This window comes from Gossypium hirsutum, chromosome A11, assembly GCF_007990345.1.
Source record: "Gossypium hirsutum isolate 1008001.06 chromosome A11, Gossypium_hirsutum_v2.1, whole genome shotgun sequence".
NCBI classification, from domain to species: Eukaryota; Viridiplantae; Streptophyta; class Magnoliopsida; order Malvales; family Malvaceae; genus Gossypium; species Gossypium hirsutum.
In genome coordinates, this window is record NC_053434.1 from 122,377,281 (window position 1) to 122,402,086 (window position 24,806).

Here is a 24,806-nt window from a genome sequence, read left to right on the forward strand (position 1 = left end):
TCCATATATGTACGAATAAAACTGTCTATTTATACAAAATGGTAAATGGGCCCTCTATGATCATCGATCATATAAAAAATAGAAAAAGGAAAGCGATAATTTAATCTTTACCAACTTGATCTTTGTTGCCTCCAGCAACAAACATGCATGAACCATTTCACGAAATATGTATCCTGATAGTCCAAAGTCTCGATAGTTAGCTCTCGGTCTTTAGGTCGAAAAGCAACGTCGATGAAGACGTGTGGGTACGCTATTTCGTGGTGAGGATTGTAACTTTCTATGAATTTTCTATTTTTCACTCAACGACGGAATTTTACTTATTTCTTTTTTTGAGGATCGACGAATCAAATGATATTTTTGTTCCAATTTTTGCCTCTTCTTCTCCCTGTGAATCAAACTTTTCTTTGCCATAATGGTTCAGTTCTTATTATTATCAATGATAGAAGTCAGAATCCTAGATGTAGAAATAGAAGGGGGCATACCCCCCTTCTCCATCGAAATAGATGATATTATCGCAGATACAACACATAACATAAGGAATTAACCAAATTTGCCCAATGTAAAGGCAATCAAGAAAGCTGAATAAGGAAATTACTAAAATATCATTACTTTAAAATATTTTCGTTTACATACTCACATCGTGAATACAATATGTTTTTTTATAAATAACATAATTTAATTTTAAAAATATTTAAATTTAAAAAAAAAAGAATTATGGAGCCCATTAAAATTATAATCAATTAACAAATTTTGTAATTAAAAAATTATAAAAATTAATTAAAAAAGTCAAAGGGCTACCCTTTGTTTATATGTATAAATCGTGAGCGTGACCTCACCAATCAGTCAAAACCTGTCCAACAAATCTTATAAAGAATATTAAAAAATTTTATATGATGAAATTCTTTAACATATTTGAAGAGTTAATTAATAATTAAATTTTACTAAAATAAATCAACTTATAAAAATAATATTATTTAAAATATAGTATATAAATATTAAAATTATATATGAATTTTGGTTTAATATAATATATGGTACATAAATTTTGATTTTTGTCCAAGTATATATATATGAAATTTTAATTTAGTTCAATTTTTATGAAACATTAAACTATTTATCGACGTAATATTACATTTACAAATAATCATATTCATTTAAGGTGAAAATAAATAAATGCATTTATTTATTTTTAAAATATGAATGTTGTATCAATATATGAGAAATGTTACATCTAGAGGTGTTCATAGGTCAGGCTTAAGAATGATATTAACATACTTTATGTTTGTTCAAGCTCGGTCTGACTTGAAATATGAGTTTAAAATTTTGTTTAAACCCGTCTATATTTGTAGATGACTAACCTAAATCTATTTTAAACCCGCCCATATTATTTTTTAGTTTTTTTTAATATTTACATATTTTTAGTTCAATATTTAATATAATTTATTCATATATTAAAATTATATATATGAACATATTAACATTTTTTTAATATTTGGATTATATTTTAATTTGATCATTTTTAGTCAGCTCTATTGAACCTAATACCAAGGTTCTTTGAATCGGGTTAGACTAGCCAATCGGACCTGGTGGATTGAAAACTGACTGTGGTATCGATCTGGAGAAAACAATTAAATCAATTGAACTAAAAATCAATACAAATCGATGAAACTGAAAAAAAAATCCTATTAAACTGAATTTTTAATATACATTTTTAATAATTTATTTAATCAAACCGGTTTAAGATTTATCTCCCGCACTAAAAACCTTACCTAATGCATGTGAGATTTATCCCATGACCTAAATCGTTGAAATTGAGACCAATTTTCACCTCCTATGTATAATAAAATAATTAAATAGTTAAATTATATCTTTAAGTCATTAAACTATTAATAAATTTATATTTTGATCATTCAACTTTAAAAAATTACAAAATAATTATTAAATTATTCAAAAATTTTCATTTAAGTCACTAGGTTGTTAAAATTGTTATTTTTTGGCTTTCTCCATTCGCACTACCTATACCACTCAAAAGCTCTTCTTCCTCCCTTCTCTTCTACAATTCAATTTTTTTTCATGGAACACCTTTGAAAGTTATGAATCTGCAAATTAAAATCCAAATAGCTTTCTTCTCAAATCTCCAGTATTAACCATCAGATCAACTTGTATCGAGAACATATTTTTTTCTACTCATTGATGGGTATTGATCCACAATACCAATCCTTGAATCGTCACTTGGAATTAACTAGCCAAATTTTTTTTGTTTTAAAAAAAATCTTAATAACCCGGTGACTTAATAGTTCAGTGCTGTTAACTAGTTGAATAGTTCAACGAGACGATAATTATTTTATAATATTTTAAAATTGAGTGACTAAAACGTAAACTTACAACTAATTTAATGAGTATGAGTATAGTATAACCTAAAATTCATTCTTTTAACTAAACCAATTCAACTAAAAACAAACAACCTAAATCAATTGAAAATGACAAAAAAAAAAGTCTTACCAAATTTCTATGTCGTGATTTATTAGGCACAACTAACTAATCAACAACTCAAAGTGTAAACAGTAGAAAAATAATATAATTATATATAATTTACTTAAAATTTCATATACACTACTTAAAAACTATTTATATTTCAACTTCACTAGCTTTTCACCACCACAAACCATGGCGGAGAACCACCCAAAACTCCCCTACACCGCGGCCTTCCTCCTTACACTCTTCTCATTAATTTCATCCTTCGCCGCCGTAGAACCAAACACTTTCTCTCGCCACCTCTCGCCGTCATCATTGGGGTTGAAAAAAAAAGAGAAACTAAGCCACCTCCATTTCTACTTCCACGACATCGTCACCGGTGAAAACGCAACCGCCGTCCGCGTAGCCAAAGCAAAGACGACGACGGAGACTTCACCGTTCGGAGCGGTGGTGGTGATCGACGACCCTTTGACGGTGACCCCCTATATTGGGTCGAAGATGGTGGGAAAAGCACAAGGGATTTATGCTTTGACGTCGAAAACGGAAGCTAGCTTGTTAATGGCGTATAACTTTGCTTTTATGGAAGGGAAATATAATGGGAGTTGTCTTAGTGTTATGGGGCGGAATCCAGTGTTTTCAGCCGTGAGAGAGATGCCGGTGATCGGTGGTAGTGGGGCTTTTAGGTTTGCTCGTGGATATGCTGAAGTAAGGACTCATGCATTTGATTTAAAGACTGGGAATGCTGTTGTTGAATATAATGTTTATGTTTTTCATTATTAATGAAATTAATGAGTTAATTTGTTTGCTTTTTATTTTTTTTAAAAATTATCTCCGAATTTTACCCCATATATATACTAATTTGATAGTTGAAATCATGTTAGTAGGAATTGGACCGGACTTATTACTTGGATTGAAAATCGATCGATATATCGATTTGAATAAAGAGATTGATCCGGTTTAAGAGTGAACTATTTTGAACTAGTTGAATTGACAATTGTATTGGCTTTATAATTTTTTTTAAATATTTTATTTTAAAATTTTTATGAATTTTAACCGATTAACCGTCGGAATAACCAAACAATTATACGTGGCGTGTTATGTATACATACCTTATTCTTGCATATGGGAATCAATTTTTAACAATAGAATTGAATAAAAATTTTAACAAAACTGATTTATTCATTGATCTAATGTACATGGATTAATTTGTCTAATTTTTTAATAGAGAGTCTGACTATTAGCACAAAGACCTCCATAGCACTTTGTCCTACAAAATATCATTTTTCCTTAACTAAAAAAACCCTTAATAACTCATATTTTTTCATGACTTGGTAAATTTTTTTTAAAAAGTTTATTTTATAAATATAGTGGTAATTTTTATTTTTATAAAAAATTAATGTCATTTTAAAGTTTATTTTACGTGCATGCATAATCATATTTTAAATATCAAATATGATTATACGTCATCTTTTTCTATAACGAAAATTTAAACCAATTAATTTGATCATTTTTTCTAACAAATTTTAGTATAAAATATGATTAAGTATAATATTATAAAAAAAATTACTTATAAAGCAATTTTTTTTTTGTGAATTCAAACATTTAAATTATGTAAAAATGATACAGAAAACATAAGAATAAAAGAAATTATGTATTACCTATCTAAATAAAAAAAATAAAATACAGAAAAAAATATAAATCTAATATGAACCAAGTTTAGGTTAAAATTTTTGTACTCTTTAAAATATTCATGATTTCAAAATTTAAGTTGAACTATTAATATTGTTAAAAAAAATTTCTATTAAATTCAGATTAATTACAATTTTTTTTTCCATAGAACATGAAGACGAATTCATTAATCAAATATAAACAAATGAAAGTAATGCAATATGCCATCTGTTACATAATCACCCTAGATTGGTTGCAAATATGTTTTTCCATGCAACTTTTGCATCCTAGGATCCTAGCTATGTACATTTCATCGAACCGAGCACGCAAACACGCCAATGCCAATGCGCCCCAAGCCTAAAACAGGTTAGTTTCGTATGTTACCCTCTCCCCCCATCGGGACAACGACAAACTTGTGTTATGGAGGTCGGGTAAATGGTTAGTTCCCTAGGGTCACCTTCCCAATTCACAAGCCAACATCAATCGTAGAACCCTTGCGAACGGAAATAGTGAAAACAGAGAAAATAATCTTTGAAAACTGATGGAAAATATATATACACATATATACATACTCGAGAAAAATGAAAGAAGTGATCCAAAGCAAGGGGGCTTGCTAATCCCATGCACTAGTCACACCTGGTGCGTATCCTCCACCGATATCAACCAGACCTCCGTATGCATTACCACTATTTCCTCCGCTGTAGTAATCTAGATTTTTACCAATTGATTCCTCTCGCCTGAAATCACACCCACCGAAACGCCCACCGGATCGTCGGTTCTTGTTACCACCATAAGGAGCTCGGGATGCATAATGGGTAAGCCATGCAGGTACTTCTTGATTTGCTTCTTGCATTAGCTCAGCTAGTGCTCTTGCTAGTGATAAATTGCTTTCATTAAAGAAAGCGGTGGCTAACCCAGTTTTACCAGCACGTCCGGTCCTTCCAATTCGATGGACATAATCGTCGATGTCATTGGGAAGATCGAAGTTGACAACATGAGCTACATGGGGTATATCAAGACCACGAGCAGCCACATCAGTTGCTACTAGAATCGGGGTCTTTCCACTCTTGAAAGATCTCAATGCTAGTTCCCTTTCCTGCATATACAAACAAACCCGTGGCCTTCATGTAAAGATATGTTCCAGCCAAACGAAGGTAAAGCAACACATTGGGAACAGATTTCAACTAAAAAAAAGTGGATGCAATAAATTTTTTTTTTGTAAACCAAACTAAATCGAACAAAGAAAGAAGCCCCCTCTAGATGATAGTATCTTAAGTCGGCAGCAAGGAAAAGCAAAATACGTGTGTGAACTCTCTCATAGCTCAGGCTGCTCAAGCTATATTGCTCCGATTCTCTATTCTTCTTTAAGTAACCGTATGGGAAACCCATGTTCGATGTGAATCCGGACAAGGGTATGCAGATACAACCCTCTTAAGGATCTTCTGCATACATGAAAAACTTAAAAGGAGTTGATCAAACCCATGGTTGGTACATACTCGTATCCAACACTCAAACCCGAGTCCAAATAACTGGAAGCAATGCTCAATTGAGAAAATAAGACTTGCATGTAACATAGGGGAAAAAAAAGGAAAATTATGACGAGTCTATCATATCAATCAAGAAGAACAAAAACGTTATCACATCAAGCAACACAGTACTTAAAATAACAAGAATAGCATTCCATCTAACTACAAAGACCTTATTCTTTCGATTTTATTTAGTATATTTTTTTCTAAACAACTACCTGTTGAGTCCTATCACCATGGATGGTCGTTGATGGGAATCCATTCATGCAGAGCCAGTGTTCCAATGAGTCAGCTCCTTTTTTAGTCTCCACGAAAACTAATGTCAAAGCTTGCTGCAAAGTCAAAGATACCTGAATTAGCACCCGAGACAGTAAATATTAATCGAAACAAATATATCAAGGAAGCAGTAACTATCTTCAATCCAAAGATGTATGGATAAAAGGAACTTTCAATAAGGCAGTCAGTATAGAATAGTCTTGAATTACCTTTCCATGATTTCCATTTTCCCTCTGTGCATGTAGAAGATCCATGAGATGGCTTCTTTTATCAGACTCAAGAACAAATTCAACCCTTTGAACAATCAAATCGGTACTTGAGCCGACCCTCCCAACAGCCAAGAATATGTGGTTCGAAAGAAAATCGGAAGCAAGTCTCTGCACAGTAACCAATTTGCAAAAGAATTATGTGATTTAAAGCAAGACGAAAGAACATTTTCCAATTATAAGTGTTAAACACACAAGTGGAATATATCGAAAAATACAGCTTGGATACTCAAAACAACTGATAAAACGGGAATCAACAAAGAAACCAACCTGTATCTCTCTTGGAAAAGTGGCACTGAACAACATTGTCTGTCTCACACCCCGATTAGGCATATTCATTTGTTCAACTATCTTCCTAATTTGTGGCTCAAAACCCATATCAAGCATGCGATCTGCCTCGTCGAGGGCCAAGTACCTAATTGCTTGCAATGACACTCGGGCCCTCTCTAGCAAATCAACCAATCGTCCTGGCGTTGCCACAAGTATATCAACTCCTCTCTCTAGCTCCCGCAACTAAGTATGGAAAAAAACATTAGTGAACAAACAAAATAATAAGGAAACAATTAAAAGTCAGGAAGGTACTGGTTTGTGAGGAGACCACAACAAGCCGAAAGTCACCAGAGATATAACAAAAATCCCATTAAAACATAAGTTAAGAAGGCCGAGAACATGACTAGATATAAGACATAAATCAAGTTTCCTTTGTGTAAGACCTATGTTACTCTGGCTCTTCATTTTTCTTTTAAGCACCCAATTCCAACACTCATGTCCGACGTATATTTGGACATTGGCATGTACAGTGTATATCTAGACATCGGTTTGCAAGGGACCAACAAGGCAAAAGTCACCGGAGATATAAAAAATTCCCATTAAAACAAAAAGTTAAGAATACCGAGAACATGACTACATATAAGACATAAATCAAGTTTCCTTCGTGTAAGACCTATGTTGCACCGACTCTTCATTTTTCTTTTAAGTACTCAATTCCAACACTCATGTCTGATGTATATTTGGACATTGGCATGTTGTCCAGTGTATATCCATACATTGTTATGTGGATATAACCCTCCAAATACATGTAAAAGCTTTAAAAAGAATTTGAACATACCGGTGTCGGACACATATTGTAAAACAATTCCATTACCATGATAAATGCCAGATATAACAGATCAAATTTGTAGTACAAATAGATATAACAAAGAAAAATGGATCGGTTTAGCATGAGACATGGTTAATAGAACTACATGCATCACGTAATATAGAGTAGGAAGGATTTGCAAAACTTAAATCACATCCTCCGAGGAGAATATATTGTAGAACAATTCCATTACCATGATAAATGCCAAATATAACGGATCAAATTCATAGTACAAATAGATATAACAAATAAAAATGGATCGGTTTAGCATGAGACATGGTTAATAGAACTAAATGCATCACATAATATAGAGTAAGAAGGATTTGCAAAACTTAAATCAATGTAATGAGAACCTGTTGGTTAATCGGTGCTCCTCCATAAGCAACAACCACCTTGACGCCAGTTTGATACGAGAATTTTTTGGCCTCATCGTGTATCTGAAAATGTAGTATTATTATCAGAACAAAAACATATTAAACCATTCAAAGAATTACGTGTTCTTAACAATCTCACACACCTGACAAGAAAGTTCCCTCGTAGGAGACAAAATAAGACCAAGAGGGTAAACAGTTCGTCCTACACGCGTTCTTTGTGCATACGGCTCTCGCATAATTCCACTAATAATAGGAAAACAAAATGCAGCCGTCTTCCCTGACCCAGTTTGAGCACAAGCCATTAAATCTTTACCTGCTAATGCTATAGGGATAGCGTGACGTTGTACCGGAGTCGGTTTCACATACTTGCACCTCCTAATGTTTTGATTCAAAATTTCACCTAAATCTATCTCGGCAAATGTATTTACAGGCGGTGGCACATTTTCACCACTAACTTCCACTGGAATATCTTCGTATGCATCGAAATTGATACCGGAATTCTCTTGTTCACTAAAATTTTGTTTTATATCATCAATTTTATCATCATTACCAAATGGATTTACTTCCCTTTCTCTCCTATCCCAACCTCCACTTCTATTATTCCGAACACCACCACCACCACCACCACCAGCGTTATCTCGTCCCGCTGTAGCATAACTATTCCCCTGTCCTTGACGCCTGAGTTCAGGCTTTGTCCCTCCACCATCACTGCCGATCCAACGGGACCCACCATTGGTCCCGCTAACCGGACCTGACAGGTCGGAAATTGAACCGCTACGAAGGTGGGGAGGGACATAAGTGGAACGAGTAGGACGAGGTAATGAATTTTTGTCCGAAATTGCAATTTCAGCTGCAGAATTTGACACAGAATCCGCCCATGAAGTTCTCATAGTTTCCCAAACCCTAAAAAAAACCCAAAAAACTCCTATAAAAACCCTAATCAAACAAAAACAAAAACCCAAAATTTCAAATCCTTTAAAATGCCATCTTATCCTCTCCTTTTTTTATAGATAAAATCTAATCAAACACAATTTAAACAATGTTAACAAAGAACATAAATAACCAAGACTCGACAAACATAAAAAAATCAAGAAAACACAAATTTAAAGAGAATGAATGAGAGAAACAGCAGAAACCTTGTTCGAATTTCCTTTGGGAAAAATGGGGTGAGTATTTTTTTTTCTTTTTTGTGGGGGATGGTGCTACTTTATGGTGCTCGAAAAAAAAACAAACAAAATCGAATCAAAAGGCTAATGTTTTCTTTCTTGGTTTTTTCTTTTCTTTTCTTTTCTTTGGATATTCTCTTGCGTATTTTTTATGTTGCGTACAGATTTTGTAAGGAGAGTGTGAGAAAAAATCTACGGAAGATAGTTTGGTGACCGTAGAATTTGGTGGCTTGAGTTATAATTATATAAAAAAAAAATTCACCCTCCATAACGGGCTGTTGCCCGTTGGAGACTTAAATAAATTAACTTCTATTTTATTTTAGTCCTTTTATTTTGCTGAAATTCAAAATTTAATCCTTTAACATGAAATAATTAAATTTTCTATGATATTAAATATATTCATGGGTTGGGTTACCCCAAGCCCGAAGGCTCAATCAAAATTTGAGAGAGTTTGAGTGAAAGTATTAAGTCCAAAAAATAAGCTTCAACAAAAAAAATTAAGCCTGTTTAAAATACGGGCTGAGCTTGAACTTGAATATTCAATACCTGAGTCTGACATGTTTTTAAGTTCATGATAATTTATTTTATGTAATTTAGAACATATTAAAAAAATAAACCTATACTAAATATATAATACTACTCTAACGTAAACATTAAAATAATATTAAGATAACTATATAAAAAAATTTAATTAATAAAAAATGTATACATTTATTAAAGATTAAAATAATATAATATAAATATATTTTTTAAAAAGAAAATAGACATGCCTAAAATGGGTTTGGGTTAATCTTTTGTGAGTTTGGATAAAATTTTAAATTTATATTTCGAGTCAAGCCGAACTTAAACAAACATAAAGTATATTAATATCATATTTAGCCTCGACCCAACCATAAGCACATCAAGATAATATGTAAACTCAACATAATTGTAATTATATACATAAACAAATAACAGTAAAAGATATGTATGTCATTGCCTTAAGGGAAACATCTGTTTTTGTATCAATTAACTACTTAAAAAATATTATAAAAGTAGATTGTTCCAATGTGGAATTCTAAAATTTTAACGAAAGGAGAATAAAGTTAATGATACGTTCGTACAGTTAACAAAAATTAAGATTTTGGATTTTGAGTGTTTAATTTCGAGTGTCACATTATGTAAATTATGTGTAGATATTATTCAGATTTATTCTGACTTAAATCTTGTAACATTAAATTTTGATATACATTGGTCTCATTCAAAGTTATTCTAATTTAGGCAAATTATGTCCAATTCATGTTTTGCAATGTTTAATTTTACCTGTAATGATTTCGTATGTCAATCAATATGATCGTAATTTAAATTCTTAAAAGAAAAAAATAAGGGACTAAAATTAGAATTAGATGATAAATAATAAAATTATTAGGCAGTAGTATTACTGAATTAGAAGGGTATTTTTATTATTTAATTTTGACTTTAATAGAAACAGATAATTAATTCCAACGAATTTTCGTTGATATTTTGTTTTCGCTATAATTTTTGTTTGGAAAGGCTTTCCTTTCTTTTAAATGTGTTTCACTAATCTTTTAAATTATTTTGTTCACCCTTTCTACAAAAGAATGTTGGTTTGTTTCCTAATCTTTCGAATTAGTTCAATCTATTAGTCCACTTTTAATTAAATAAATTCATAGATTTTCACAGAAATTATAAAAAAATAAAATCAATTCAATTCAATCAAATTTTTAACTCAATTTAATCAGCTCCGAGTGATTCTCTCAAAAGTCAGTTCAAAACGTTCAAAACCAGTTCAACTCTTTGTTCGGATTGACATACCAATCATTTGTTCTTAATCCGATTGATCCAATCAATCATTCCAGTCTTGGTTCCAACAACTAATAATGTTGCTTTCTATAAATCTCATCCGAAGATCCAAACTCGATCCCTTCTTCGCAGTGGGTACTAAGTTTATGTATTTTGTATTATGATATTAGTATGTATGGATACCAATATGTTAATAAAAAATTATTAAGATAATATTAAAATCTAGTTTAAAATACTAAAATCTTGACTAAAACGAATCAGAACACACCTAAATTTTGACCAAAATAAAACACAATACTTGGTATTGGCTTAGGGTCGAAACAGTGAGCTACTGGTACGGTACCGACAATCATGTACTAAACTGATCAAGGAAATGTTATGAGAATACCAGATATTTTGTCTGCAAGTGATTTCAATATAAACAGATACAAATTTCACATCAATACAAAAACTATACTAACTCAAGTTGGGAGAATATGAAGCTTTTTAACTACAAACACTGGATCTATTTCAAACTAGTAGGATTCATGAGAAATGTTAGTTCGGTTTACGGAATCGACCTTATAAGGAAGTGATTTGAAATTTGAGCTCAAAATCAAAGTGCTACTGTCCATCTAAGGTCCCGAGCGATTCCTTGAGTAGTCTTCGTGCTTCTTCTCGCCTCCTGGACAAACAACCAAACAAAGTTGAAGAACTATGCAAGTAAATTCCGTCATTTTGCTAACTGTATCTGTAGATGTAAGAAATAGTGAACTTGCACGGGATGGCCATTAACACAAGAACCAGTTGAAATTTAAGGACATTTAGGCAGTGACATTGAAAACCTTATGAAAATTCTGAGAGGAATGTTCTTTGTCTCCAGTGAAAGGGCCATGCACTCTTCTACATTCTCGGGAGTAAAATTTCCCCCTAGTGAGCAAGTGAAAAGGGAAAAAAAGACACACGAGAAGATTCGATTTCATCCTAGGCCATTAATCATTATCTCTAATACATGCATGACATCAGAGAATTTCAGTGGGAATGTGATAAATAACATGATAAACTGGCCCTAGTGAACGAGGAAGGGGATAAAAATGAGAAGATTCAATTTCATCCTAAGCCATTAACCAATATCTTTGGCATAAATGATCATATTTCATATAATTCTTCAAAGCATGCTCAAAGAACAAATCATTCTCTTTCGGCAGAAAAATTAGTTGGGAGCAGCATCTCCAATATTTTTAGGAACATACCTCTTAATATCCTCCAGAGCTTCTGATACGGGGTTGCGCGCGGACCAAGATCGAGTTGCCAAGTCACGGGAAACTCCTACGAAAACCCTAAACAATTAGATCTGAAACGAAACAGAAAATTAAAAGATTAGATTTTTGAATTTTCAGATCTGAAATAAAATCCCCAAATCAGCAAAGAATCAAATTGAGAATAGAAATAAGTGTTAGGGTTCTTGAAACCCTCAAGGAGATTGTGATTCTGCCCAATTGAACACCAAGATAGTTTTCCCCAAATTTCGACAATCTAATTTCACCCAAAAAGAGTATGGAAAAACCCTAGAATTTGGGAATTTTTGGGCTGATTCCTTAAGATAGAAAAAGGCTGAAAACACAATAAGAACAGAAAATAGATTAGATAATGATTCAGCACAAGTAGAAATAAAGAAAGAATTGACAGTAAGAAATTAAAAGATAAGTCCTAAGAAGCCTTGAAATCCCGAAAGATCTCACAACTCCCTTCAAACGGCTCTAATCTCCCCTCCAAAGAATATCAATGGCAAGAAGAAGGTTGAAGATGGCTCCCACAATCAAAAAGATTGTTAAAACAACTTCTAAAGAAAACTCAAGAGAAAATCCTTGAAGAACTCAAAGAGAATTTTCACTCAAATCAAATCTGAAATTTTCAATGTAATTGTAATGTAATGTAGGGTGGTTGGCCAAGCCATATAAATAGGCCTTTCAAATGTTTTCCTAATTTAATTAGAACACTAAAACTAAAACTAAAAAAAAAACTCCTAATTATTTTAATATGGAAATTCGGTCAAAGGTCATTTTATCTGGGACTCTTGGACCGAATATTGACATAAAAATTTAAACTAAGTAAATAAATAAATAAAAATAAAAATAAAACTTTACAACTTGGGCCACTTTGACAATTTGGCCTGATTTTCAACTAAGTATGGATGGATTTCTTGATTGGGCTGGGAATTTGCTTATTGGGCCTCGCCTTCAAGAATTTGGGCTTTTGTGACTCGTATCATTCCCCCCTTCCTCAAAAAGATTCGTCCTCGAATCTGAAAAATCAAATGAACTCGACTTTCCTCTATCGAACGGGACTAATGGCAATTGAGTCCACTGAAAAGAATAGCCATGAGATAGTAAATAGCAACGGAAACAAGCTTGTAGTCCAATCATAAGCATAACAGAACAGGTATAACGTATGTGAATGGACAGATTCAGATTACCATGCAAACAATCTAATTTACTCACCACTGCCTCGTCAAATATTTGAAACAAAGATGGACATGTTTTAAGGCATTCAGTCGTCTCACATTGTTCCCACAAACCATGAATAAATTGCGAGTAATAAATCAAATGGTAAACATAATCGTCACAAGTAGGTATTTGAAAAGATTCACATGGTTCACAGAGTTGCATAATCATACCATGCATTAATCGACGGTCTATAGATTCACTCACACATGCATTATCAAAAACAAGAATCTTTTTATCAACCATCAAAACAGATAGATCATCAATAAATAAAATAGGACAGTCAAGCACGTTTCGATCTAAGTGTTCATCAACACGATCTTTATCACTATCCGAGGAGTACAAAAGTGTTTCAAAGGTTTCAAGCATTTTACCTCGATAAGCAGAAGAATAAGGGTCTATTTTACCTTTTTCATTTAAAACAAACATTCGCTCATCGGGGGCATAGTGTAGTCGAATCTCCGTTGTTGAGTTAACCTTTGTCAAATGGAACTCAAACTTCATGTACAACCACATAAACTGTTTAAGGCACGAATATAAATTGAAAACAAATTTGGAAAATTTCGTTACCTTATTCTCCAAAACAGATTTGGACAAATTCGAGGATTTTACACAAGGTAAATCAAGAGAATAACAAATCACGCTTCTTTTCGTAATGACTTTATCAACCACAATCGAAGAGTAACAATTAATCGGATCAAAATGAGGGGATCTTTTAAGAACTAAGTCACCAAAAGTTTTATCAATAATTTTCAAATCTGCACTGGACTCGGTTTCTAAAATTTCCTTACCTCGCTTACCTTCGGGATCATGTAGTGTGATTTCATCTTTGCCTAAGTTGATCGTATGAAAGCGTCTTTCATTTGAGAGGTATTGAAGTTGAAAGTTATCTTTCGATCTTTCAGGAACCTGAAAAGTAGCAACACAAGAAAAATTCATATCTTGGTTAGTGGAAACATTCCTCACTAGCCTTTCCTCGTCTTTTTCTTTTGTTTCTTTTTCTAACTCATTTTCTCTTCTTTCTTCAACTTCTTTTTCAAATTTCTTTTCTGTTTCACATTCCTTTTCACTCTCAATCTCTTTTTGCTCTTTTTCATTCTTTTTTTCTTTTTCCTCACTTGTTTTAACAGAATTTCTCAGTTTGATTTGGTCCTCATGGACTTGTTCCGGAGTGAGCGGCACTAAGGTAAGTTTCTTTCCTTGATGCTTGAAGGAATACCTATTGGTACGACCATCGTGAGTGACTTTTCGATCCAGTTGCCATGGTTCTCCTAGCAATAAATGGCAGGCTTGAATAGGTACTACGTCGCACACGACTTCGTCTTGATATTTACCGATAGAAAAGGCGATGCGCACTTGTTGAGTGACCTTAAATTGGCTTTCGTTGCTAAGCCCTTGTAGTTGATAAGGTCGTGGATGCTTGGTAGTAGTTAAGCAAAGCTTTTCCACCATCGTCGTGCTGGCTACGTTCGAGCAACTTTCACCATCAATAATAACTCTACAAAGCTTACCTTGTACATGGCAGCGAGTATGAAAGAGATGTTCTCGTTGCTGCTCGCTCTTTGGTTTTGCCAAAGAGGGTTGTCCACGATCATGAAGATCATAATCAGTTCTAGGGACACGCCGAGGAGCGCGCCTATGAGCAGGAGGCTGGTTATCCACATCGTCTTTAATTTGATCTCGATATTGAGGCTCTTGATTCAACCGCACCTCATTGATAGTAGCAGTCAACGCTCGAAGTGCAACAGCCTGTTCGTCCAACTGTTGTTGGAATTTTTTAAATATGTCACTAGTATTATCACCTGTAGACATTTTTTTTAAAACCTGCAAAACACTCAACATTCAAAAATAAAAGTTATCAAACCTCACCGTTAATTACTCAAAAAGAAAAAATCAAATTCTCAATGAGGTCGAATTCAATCTTGTGAGTTCTTTATCAGAGTTTATATCAACCAATTAGAGAGTGTGAACCAAACTACCAAAGAATCCTAATTTGCACTAGGATGCCAAAAACTGACGAGACACCAATTGATTCGTGTTGCACCGAGGAAGAAGTTGTGCACACGTTTAAATCCTACTAACACAAGAAACAAGAAGGTGTTAGATAACGTAAAGGAAGAATAAAGGGAAACAAATGAAAACCTACAGCTAAGAATCAATAAAAATTGCTGAAAACAGAAAACCCGAAAAACTGCGGAGTAACTTGACAACTTCGTTCGAGGTGTTCCCGATCTCCAAAAATTACGAAATTAAATCTGGAGTGTCCTTATATATTGAATTTTTTATCTGGAAATTTTGGGCACCAAATTCAACCCGCTAAATCTTTTTTTAAATTTTTATTGAATTTCGTATTTTTTGATTTTTTTGACTTTTTTGACTGATTTTTTTGCGGGAATAATTTTTTTATATTCAATCACAGTGCCAAAAACATGTATGTAAATTTTCAGATCAATCGGACAACGTTTACCCACTCAAATGAATTTTTTTTGAACAATTTTTCTGGGTAAAACTGCCGTTTATGCTTTAAAAAATAGAGATCAGTTTAGAAATCAACCAAGAACACCCAAAACGCCCAAAATCTGATACCAAATGATACGGGGTTGCGCGCGGACCAAGATCGAGTTGCCAAGTCACGGGAAACTCCTACGAAAACCCTAAACAATTAGATCTGAAACGAAACAGAAAATTAAAAGATTAGATTTTTGAATTTTCAGATCTGAAATAAAATCCCCAAATCAGCAAAGAATCAAATTGAGAATAGAAATAAGTGTTAGGGTTCTTGAAACCCTCAAGGAGATTGTGATTCTGCCCAATTGAACACCAAGATAGTTTTCCCCAAATTTCGACAATCTAATTTCACCCAAAAAGAGTATGGAAAAACCCTAGAATTTGGGAATTTTTGGGCTGATTCCTTAAGATAGAAAAAGGCTGAAAACACAATAAGAACAGAAAATAGATTAGATAATGATTCAGCACAAGTAGAAATAAAGAAAGAATTGACAGTAAGAAATTAAAAGATAAGTCCTAAGAAGCCTTGAAATCCCGAAAGATCTCACAACTCCCTTCAAACGGCTCTAATCTCCCCTCCAAAGAATATCAATGGCAAGAAGAAGGTTGAAGATGGCTCCCACAATCAAAAAGATTGTTAAAACAACTTCTAAAGAAAACTCAAGAGAAAATCCTTGAAGAACTCAAAGAGAATTTTCACTCAAATCAAATCTGAAATTTTCAATGTAATTGTAATGTAATGTAGGGTGGTTGGCCAAGCCATATAAATAGGCCTTTCAAATGTTTTCCTAATTTAATTAGAACACTAAAACTAAAACTAAAAAAAAAACTCCTAATTATTTTAATATGGAAATTCGGTCAAAGGTCATTTTATCTGGGACTCTTGGACCGAATATTGACATAAAAATTTAAACTAAGTAAATAAATAAATAAAAATAAAAATAAAACTTTACAACTTGGGCCACTTTGACAATTTGGCCTGATTTTCAACTAAGTATGGATGGATTTCTTGATTGGGCTGGGAATTTGCTTATTGGGCCTCGCCTTCAAGAATTTGGGCTTTTGTGACTCGTATCAGCTTCTTTACGCCGTTGTATCTGAAGTTCTAGAATGTGAATTAGTGTTGCTCTAGCCTGCATAAACAAAAAACAAAAAACAAACATAGAACCGAATGGATTCAAAAGCATTTACCAAGAAGAACAAAAGAAGTCGAGATAATGCGAAATTTTTTCTTTTACCTGATGGGGGCGCAATGAATTCAGCAAGTGGTGCAAGTTCTTGAATATGAGAGATATCTCCTCCACTTGTCTAGCGTATTGTGATGGTCTCTCGACGAGAACATCTGCAAGCTCCAAAATATGTAGTTGCAATTCTCTGTTAAGCGACCTCAATTCCTTCTTGAAATCTAAAAGTGGTCAAAATGTTCTTCAGTAAGTATATCAGCAAAATGAAAATTTTATCGGAGAATTCAATTATGCAACCGTTCTATAACCACGTGAACCCATGGCAAAGACATATTAAGCATAAACTGAACTAAAAATTCACTAAAAAAATATCTCCTAATTTCCACTCCATGAAATTAGATTACACTCAAACATATTCTCATCACTAATTTATACTGTTTGAATACCCAAAAGACTCCTTTCAAAAACTAATAGTGAAAATATTAATTTACTCCTTTCAAAAACTAATAGTGAAAATATTAATTTAGCCCAATTAAGCTTAAAAAATCACCTACAATGGTAAAAATACCATTGAGGTCCTTACACTAAGAGTAGGATTGCATTTTGCCGCCCCCCAACTCAAAAAATGAGCAAATTAATCTCTACATTAGATCAAAGAGCAAACTGATCCTTTAGTTAAAAATTTCATCAATTTCTATTCTTAAAAATTGGTCCCTATATACACCTAGTATAACTTTCTAGTTATTATATCAACCACATCAGTTTTTAACTGTAGAAATAGATGAAAATTTCAACAGAAAGGACAATATACAGGGACTAATTTATACATTTTTTCGAGTAAAAGGGGGCAAAATGCAATCTGACTCCTAATACTAAGACATTCATGGTACTTTTACCCACCTACAACGAGAAAGCAACCATGAACGAAGCATGCTAAAACGAATTCCATTTTACAATTCATAAAATCGATAAGCAAGATATAGAAATTACCAATATTAGGTCCTTTGGGGTAGAGTTGGCGAACCCCTTGATCTTCCAAACTCGGAAGCACATCATCAGTCTACTTCCAAAAGAAACAACATAAATAATTTACTAATGGTAATAAGTAATTTACAAATAAAAAAGGAGAAAAAAAAAAGAAACTGACGGTATAGTTGCCACCAAAGCAAACGTAAGTGCCTTCAATAGGCGGCGGAGGCTCCGGTGCTGATTTAGGGTTTTGTAAGTAATCTTTGTAGAGCCTGTAAAACGGTGGCGGTGGTGGATATGTAGCTGTTGCCATCTCTAGTCAGCCTAACACTTAAAACAAATGTCTGAAAGATTCAATATAAATTGCAGAGAGAACACAAGAAGATGAAGATGAAACACGACGACAAGCTCTAAATCGAACAAATGGCCCAAAAGCAAACCACACCAAAGAACAATAAGCCTAAAATTAGCCATAATCAGAATTTGAATCTAGTGCTCCCATAGTACAATTTAGGAAAAATGTCCAAATTTATTAAAATTAACATTGAGGAAAGCTTTTTTTCATTATTTTCAGTTAAATTGTTAACAATAAACAAAGAAATATGTCTATAAAATTTTGTTTTCTAACACAATTCGAAAACCTAAACAAAAAAGAAGCAGAAGGCAAAAAAAAGGCCGCCGTCAACGGCTGAAGCACAGGTTTTAACCGGAGAAATAAGAGTTACCTGGATTTCAACGGTGAAAAAGCGTCTCGCCGGCGAGGTTATTTATCTGAGCTTTAAGTCGGAAAATGGAAGGCTGTGAAGTCTTGGCTTGGATCTTTGCAAGTACTAGTAGAAACAGTAATTATATTAATAGGAAAATAAGTTGGACCTGCTCTTATAAATTTAAATCTTATTGGGATGATTTAGCAATTTTTGAAAAATTTAGTTCGACTTTGTTGACCTCATCGCCGCTTATCCATCCAAGCTCGAAATCCAATTTACTTTTTTCTGGAAGGACTTAGACAAAAATTTTACACTTGAGAATTAGTTTAAATAAAAAAATTTATGTTTTTTTTTTAAAATATAAGTCCAACTTGGGCTCAAGAGAACTCATTTTTAATATTATAATATATTATTTTATTAGTTAAACGCTATCAATGCCACTAAATTATTAATAAATTTATATTTTAATCTTTTAACTTCAAAATGTTACAAATTGGTCACTGAAATATTAAAAAAATTTTATTTAAGGCTTCGTTTGGATGGGCGATCAATCACGGTGCAGTGCGTTTAACTTACTTTTTGTCTCACTCTACAGTACCGCTACAGTATCTAATCTCACCGCCACCGCTGTTTTTACACTAACCGCAGCTAAACGCACCGCCCATCCAAACTCACCCTAAATCACTAAACTATTTAAAAGTTTTTTATTTAAGTCACTTGATTGTTAAGATTTTTTTTTTAAAAGTTTGGCTCGTGAGCTCTAAGTCACATTTCAATGATTAGTATGAAAGATCCATACTCATTAACCAAAAAGTAAATTTACTAATAGTTTAGTGACCAAAACATAAATTATATCTGTAATAGCATATATTACTATAATGTAAGCATTAAAATAATATATTGTATAAGTATAAATGTTTAATAAAAGAAAAAATATATAAAATTATTAAATATTCGATTTAAAAAGAGTAGAGTCTAAATTCTAATTTTAAAAAGAGTCCAAAGACTTATGACATTTTAATTTTATTATTTCCGTTTCTCGGGCTTTAACTTATAAACGAATTCCGAATTTCTTAACTTTTACTTATTCCCAATAAAATCTTTTAGAGAAGTCGAGACTGTGGTAAATTGAATTAGACTAAAAGGAGGAAAATCGTATTATTTTATGTCATGGTACTGAATGAAAAAAATTTAGTTGCTTGTATAAATTACTTGAAAGATGAAGAAGATGTCGATTTAAAACGAAACGAAGAATCAAAGTTCAATGGAACTCTTTGTTTTTGCTGATGTCGATGAGGGTAACATTGATTGCAAACTGTCGATTCAATTAATTTTAATTTGATTTAATTAATTTATACCGATTCACAAATCAACCGATTTGATATTTTTTTTAGATTAATATTAAAAATCAATTCTTAATCTAACCGATAATTCATGTATCTCGCATTTAGTTTCGAGTCTACAGATTATTGGTTGTTTATTTTAATGAAAACATTTTGTCACTACACCACAAGCTGACTTACCCTTAACCCGCAATCTTCATTCAATAATTAATCTTGTTCATAAAAAAAATTAATAATTCGAATAAAATTATTTAAAAGCTCAAATACGTCTAAAGCTAAGCTAAGCCTAACACTGTTTTCCATAGCTTAATGGAAAGCTAAACATATTCATCATTGGCTTCATTTTTAAAAATAGAAATGCTAGTTAATAGCCCACCACATATTTGGTTTGAGATTCCCAGTACTCCTTAGATTGTTTCACCATCTCTGCACGTTCTGCAATCGCCCTTTTTTTCCAATAATCTTTGTGCCTGTAAACACCACAACATATATATACATAAATATCGAGTTTACACTTGTTGATCTTTGATTGGAGTCGAGGTGGCCGAAGTGGGCCGGAGGAAGAAAACGAAAAGGGATTGAAAAGCGTCAAATGAATCTCAGAGCAAGGGCGAAGCCAAAAATTTTGTTTAAGTAGACCAAGATAAAATTATAAAATCTCAGAGGCCAAAGCTAACAATCTTGTATTAAAATGCTAAAATTATATTTTTTTTTTCATTATCAAAGGTTAAAAAGGATTGAATTGAATTTTTTAATTTTGGGAAGAGCTATAAAGCAATTTTCCCATTTAGCCAAGGGGGCTAAGGCCTCTGCCTGCCCCCTTCAGCTATGCCCCTGCCTCCGAGACACATTCCGATACATGCACTAAACTCGAATTAGTATGAGATATGAGTACGTCTTTAATAAGGTATGCTTAATTTTTTTTATAAATATATTTAGGAGATTATACTCCTTCAGAACTCGGTTCGATCAACCCAAACTCAACTCTAATTGATATGATCATAAAAAGGCAACAATCTCAACCCAAGTTAAACCAAACCGAAACCCAAAATTGACTCGAACCCGAAACTATATGAACATGTAACCTGAAATGACCTAAATCTAATTGACCAACCTAAACAGGATTCAAACACATAACGGCTTGGCCCAAAAAACCCGAACATCAAATCTGAATGAAACGAATAAATAATCTAAACCCAAAATGGCTCGAACCAAAATCGATTTGAAATCACTTAAAAAGTGAAATTAACTTTGAACTAAAATGACTTAAAATTTTTAAAATTCAAATTGACTCAACCCAACCAATCCAATTGTATCTTTTTCTATGCAATGATTTTATAATTTCGCAAGTACTATTATTTTTCCTAAAAAATGAATTAAGTTTTGGTTAAAATATGCCATCAATCCCTATACTCTTCCCAATTTGGGACTACGGTCCCTATACTTATTATTCTAGAAATTCAATCGTTCTATTTTTCAAATTTTAAAATTTAAGTCCAACTATTAATACTATTAAAATTATTTTTTAAATTCAAGTTCATTACATTGATATTCTTTAAGTTACATGACTACTAGTATTTTTTTATTATTTTAAAATGTCACACCAAAAAAATTAATGGTGGTAACAATTGGACCTGAATTTTGAAATCTGAAAAAGTAAAGGGACTAAATTCTTAAAAATAAAAGTACGGACTAAATTAAAAATTTTGGGAATAGTACATGGACTTATGGCATACTTTAACCTTAGATTTTTTCAGTTTTGGCTCACCCACCTTTTCTTAATCAGAAGATCCAGCTCTAGCATGTGCACCGCATTAGCATAAACTCCAGCCTGCATATGACAGAAGAAACAAAAGATTATGACATAAAATACATACGTACATATATGTGTGTATATCGAAGCAAAACCCGGACCTCTCGACAGATGGGACACTTTGAATCCGGGCTCGAGGCTTTAAGTCCTTGAAAGATCATCACAGAAGCGGCTGAGCAAGCACATGATTTGCAGAAAAGATGACCACAACTCAAAGCATATGGATTGAAAACAATTTCCTAATAGATAAAGGACCAAAAAAAAATTTATATTAACAAATTGCATTGGAAAAATGGGAAATTTACTTTGAATTTTATGAGCTTATTTACCAAGCAAATAGCACACTTTAAGTTGTATTCCAGCTTTATTGAATGCGGAAGTATCAACGTCATCACTGGTTCCATTTCATCAAGGTTGCACGAAAACGAGCCGGAAAACTGAATGAACGCTTCACCATCATCTGATCCTTCGAAATTCAACGAAAGAGCTCCTAATTCTATCAGCCATGGTGATTGCAAAAGCTCCAAATGTTCGGCCCTCAGTTTGGACTTGAAGTTCTTCCCATTAGCAGAGCTATGTACCTAAAAACAGATCAAAATCAATTAAATCATCTTTGGATCTTTATTTTGATGTGGAAAGTGATTGAAAAAACGGATTAATGGTTGCATACTTTATCATACTTCTTGAGGATTTTACGGATGGCGATTGCATTCATCGTGATATACTCGATTAACATCAGCCCTTCTTCCACTAAAGCTTGTTGGTCGTTTTTGAAACATTGGCGTAACCGCAAAACATACCGCTGCATCCCTCTGGGGACGTGAAGATGGAGGAGATGTCGGACTCGGGAACTAAAGCATCCAGCTATATCTGTTGCTTCCCTCATTAGTTCAGTGAAGAACATTTGATCACACACTGTAAGATGTAAACAATTTCATTAAAAGATTCTCCAAAAAAACCATGAAAGCCTACTGGCCATTATTTTGCGAAGAAAATTTATGAATTGATATCAAAGTCAAAATCCCGAACTTAGCTCAGTTGGTTCATATAATCATGCTTACAATATGACCTTTGGATTATTTGGGTTCAAAGCTTATAAGCTATATTTTTAGACAAAGGAAGAGCCAAAGTTCTCAAAACTAAAACCCCGAGTTTAACTCAGTTGGTTCAAAGCATGTGAGCTATACCCTGGGTTCAACTCGGTATGTGAGCTATATTTTCAAACAAAAGAAGAACCAAAGTTCTCAAAATCAGAATCCCGAACTTAGCTTAGATGGTTCATATAGTCATGCTTATGATATGACTTGGCATGTTTGGGTTTTAAGCTTATAAGCTATACTTTCAGACAAAGGAAGAACCAAACCCAAGTTTAACTCATTTAGTTCAAAGCATGGGAGCTATACCCCAAGTTTAACTCGGTATGTGAGATATATTTTCAAACAAAGGGAGAACCAATGTTCTCAAAGTTGAAACCCAACTTAGCTCAATTGGTTCATATAATCATGCTTACGATTTGGGATAAAGGAAGAGCCAGAGTTCTCAAAATCGGAATCCCGAACTTAACTTGACTGGTTCATATAGCTATCCTTTGGAGATGATATTAAGAACCAAAGCTCTCAAATTTTAAAAAACCCAAGCTTAATTCAATTAGTTCGACTGATTCAGGTTTAGAACCATTCCCCTATATTGTTCGGACTCTTCATTTTTCTTGAACTACCTATGTCCAAAACTCCAGTCAGGCAAATACGGAGATACAGCTTCAAAGATCCTCTACATACATGAAAAAACCTAAAAAAGTCTAACCATACTCGTGTTAGATACATATCTATATCTGATACTGACACCCGACTAGATTTTGGAATCTATATATATTAATAAACAAATACCATCATATATCCATTATTCCATCGTACCAATGAAATTGATAAAAAAATTAACCTCACCTGGGCAAGATTGGCATTGACAAAATCGAGAAAATGTGGGATTTTGTTGTTGTTCACCATCTGTTTGATCTATTGTGCTATTACCCTCATGTAACGCTTTACACCTTCTGCAACTTTTCAATACTTTTTTAAGCCTTTTGTATTCAACATGAGATACTTTATCTAAAAACCATTCTTGATCACCATGTAAATATTCCTTAAAAGTCTCACCAAATTTCATCTTAATATTATCAATCAAACGAAGAAAAACCCAGAAATCCAAATGAAAATTTTGGGGGGGAGATGGTTAAAAATCTTATGATCTGATAAAATGAAAAGGAGCCCAATGCTTGAGTGGGAATTTTAAAGCGTTGTTGGGCACCAACCAAAAGAAAACAAGGTGCTAGTGATAAGAGAGAATCGAAGTTTTTTAAAATTGTTTTTGTTGTTTATTTTAATGAAGGAAAGGTGGTGGGTTGTTGAAGATGAAAAAGGTTGTATATTTTTGGTTAAAATCTTCCACAAGTCCTTATACTTTCTGAAAATTTATAATTTAGCCCTTACACTTTTATTTTTAAGAATTTAGTTCTCTACTTTTCAAATTTCAAATTTTAGGATCAATTGTTAATACTATTATTTGTTTTTTTAGTCCGATGTTTTGAAATAAATAAAATGCTTACTTAATAGCCATGTAATTAAAAAATAACGTTATAATAAACTTGAATTTAATAAAAAAGTTTAACTGTTTTAATAGTTAGAGGGACTAAATTCCAAATTTTCAAATAGTAGAGAGACTTTTACTGTATTTTAAGCTATATATATTTATGTATTGATGTAAATTAGAGTTCGTATTTGTACTTAAGTTGAGTATTTTATTGATATACTCTAATTTAGATATTCTCAGAGGTGATCATGGGTTGGGCCGGATTGTAACAAAATTTTAAGCTTGTTTGGTAGACTCAACCTGCTCATATTAAAATTTTTTATATAAAAAAATTAAAAAATATAAAACATCAAATACACTAAAAAATTAAAATAAATGTTTCTCAACAAATTGAAAATAATATACTGAAATAATATATTAAGATAAGTGTAACTTAACAAGCAAATATTTCTAAAATAGTAGCAAAATTAACAATAAAACAAAAGTTAAACAACATTCATATAATAACAATAAAATAGTAG

The 24,806-nt window shown here is 32.8% G+C and overlaps 4 protein-coding genes across 8 annotated transcripts; 1 reads left to right on the forward strand and 3 right to left on the reverse strand.

The window, feature by feature from the left end:
• Positions 1-2,627: 2,627 nt before the first annotated feature.
• LOC107924170 (dirigent protein 19) lies at positions 2,628-3,279 on the forward strand. Its single transcript, XM_016854483.2, has one exon. It carries the CDS (start codon positions 2,668-2,670, stop codon positions 3,253-3,255), a length of 588 nt encoding a protein of 195 aa, XP_016709972.1. The 5' UTR covers positions 2,628-2,667; the 3' UTR covers positions 3,256-3,279.
• A 1,371-nt stretch (positions 3,280-4,650) lies between these two features.
• Positions 4,651-9,112, reverse strand: LOC107924168 (DEAD-box ATP-dependent RNA helicase 37). 4 transcript variants are annotated; one of them, XM_016854480.2, is made up of 7 exons: positions 8,860-9,112; positions 7,867-8,626; positions 7,703-7,786; positions 6,482-6,724; positions 6,155-6,322; positions 5,888-6,001; positions 4,651-5,239 (listed from the first exon to the last, which is right to left on the reverse strand). In XM_016854480.2, exons 2-7 carry the CDS (start codon positions 8,611-8,613, stop codon positions 4,757-4,759), a joined length of 1,839 nt encoding a protein of 612 aa, XP_016709969.1. In that variant the 5' UTR covers positions 8,614-8,626; positions 8,860-9,112; the 3' UTR covers positions 4,651-4,756. The 4 variants fall into 4 exon arrangements, with proteins under 4 accessions (XP_016709969.1, XP_016709967.1, XP_016709968.1 ...); XM_016854478.2 differs by having other exon boundaries at positions 5,888-6,019; XM_016854479.2 differs by having other exon boundaries at positions 5,888-6,019; positions 7,867-9,105.
• A 1,959-nt stretch (positions 9,113-11,071) lies between these two features.
• Positions 11,072-18,844, reverse strand: LOC107924169 (mediator of RNA polymerase II transcription subunit 7a). Of its 2 annotated transcripts, XM_041080270.1 has the most exons (8): positions 18,562-18,844; positions 18,015-18,166; positions 17,858-17,927; positions 16,922-17,088; positions 16,767-16,816; positions 11,925-11,948; positions 11,517-11,601; positions 11,072-11,356 (listed from the first exon to the last, which is right to left on the reverse strand). In XM_041080270.1, exons 2-8 carry the CDS (start codon positions 18,147-18,149, stop codon positions 11,288-11,290), a joined length of 600 nt encoding a protein of 199 aa, XP_040936204.1. In that variant the 5' UTR covers positions 18,150-18,166; positions 18,562-18,844; the 3' UTR covers positions 11,072-11,287. The 2 variants fall into 2 exon arrangements, with proteins under 2 accessions (XP_040936204.1, XP_040936205.1); XM_041080271.1 differs by lacking the exon at positions 11,517-11,601 and having other exon boundaries at positions 18,562-18,720.
• A 1,218-nt stretch (positions 18,845-20,062) lies between these two features.
• Positions 20,063-24,080, reverse strand: LOC107924167 (probable E3 ubiquitin-protein ligase BAH1-like). The gene is made up of 6 exons (XM_016854477.2): positions 23,643-24,080; positions 22,370-22,614; positions 22,029-22,280; positions 21,801-21,938; positions 21,659-21,717; positions 20,063-20,356 (listed from the first exon to the last, which is right to left on the reverse strand). Exons 1-6 carry the CDS (start codon positions 23,860-23,862, stop codon positions 20,251-20,253), a joined length of 1,020 nt encoding a protein of 339 aa, XP_016709966.1. The 5' UTR covers positions 23,863-24,080; the 3' UTR covers positions 20,063-20,250.
• Positions 24,081-24,806: the final 726 nt, after the last annotated feature.

What these genes read in the sequence shown, in the direction of transcription:
- LOC107924167 (XM_016854477.2), bottom strand. Translation starts at nt 23,862, where the DNA reads ATGAAATTTGGTGAGACTTTTAAGGAATATTTACATGGTGATCAAGAA. An exon ending in TCCTCAAGAAGTATGATAAA is followed by an intron (nt 22,281 to 22,369) that starts GTATGCAACCAT and finishes ATCTGTTTTTAG; the next exon opens with GTACATAGCTCTGCTAATGG. An exon ending in TAAAGTGTGCTATTTGCTTG is followed by an intron (nt 21,939 to 22,028) that starts GTAAATAAGCTC and finishes TTTATCTATTAG; the next exon opens with GAAATTGTTTTCAATCCATA.
- LOC107924169 (XM_041080270.1), bottom strand. Translation starts at nt 18,149, where the DNA reads ATGGCAACAGCTACATATCCACCACCGCCACCGTTTTACAGGCTCTAC. An exon ending in CCCCAAAGGACCTAATATTG is followed by an intron (nt 17,089 to 17,857) that starts GTAATTTCTATA and finishes GACCACTTTTAG; the next exon opens with ATTTCAAGAAGGAATTGAGG. An exon ending in CTTCAGATACAACGGCGTAA is followed by an intron (nt 11,949 to 16,766) that starts AGAAGCTGATAC and finishes CAACCCCGTATC; the next exon opens with AGAAGCTCTGGAGGATATTA.
- LOC107924170 (XM_016854483.2), top strand. Translation starts at nt 2,668, where the DNA reads ATGGCGGAGAACCACCCAAAACTCCCCTACACCGCGGCCTTCCTCCTT.
- LOC107924168 (XM_016854478.2), bottom strand. Translation starts at nt 8,613, where the DNA reads ATGAGAACTTCATGGGCGGATTCTGTGTCAAATTCTGCAGCTGAAATT. An exon ending in GAGCACCGATTAACCAACAG is followed by an intron (nt 6,725 to 7,702) that starts GTTCTCATTACA and finishes TTCCATACTTAG; the next exon opens with TTGCGGGAGCTAGAGAGAGG. An exon ending in AAAATGGAAATCATGGAAAG is followed by an intron (nt 6,020 to 6,154) that starts GTAATTCAAGAC and finishes GTGCTAATTCAG; the next exon opens with GTATCTTTGACTTTGCAGCA.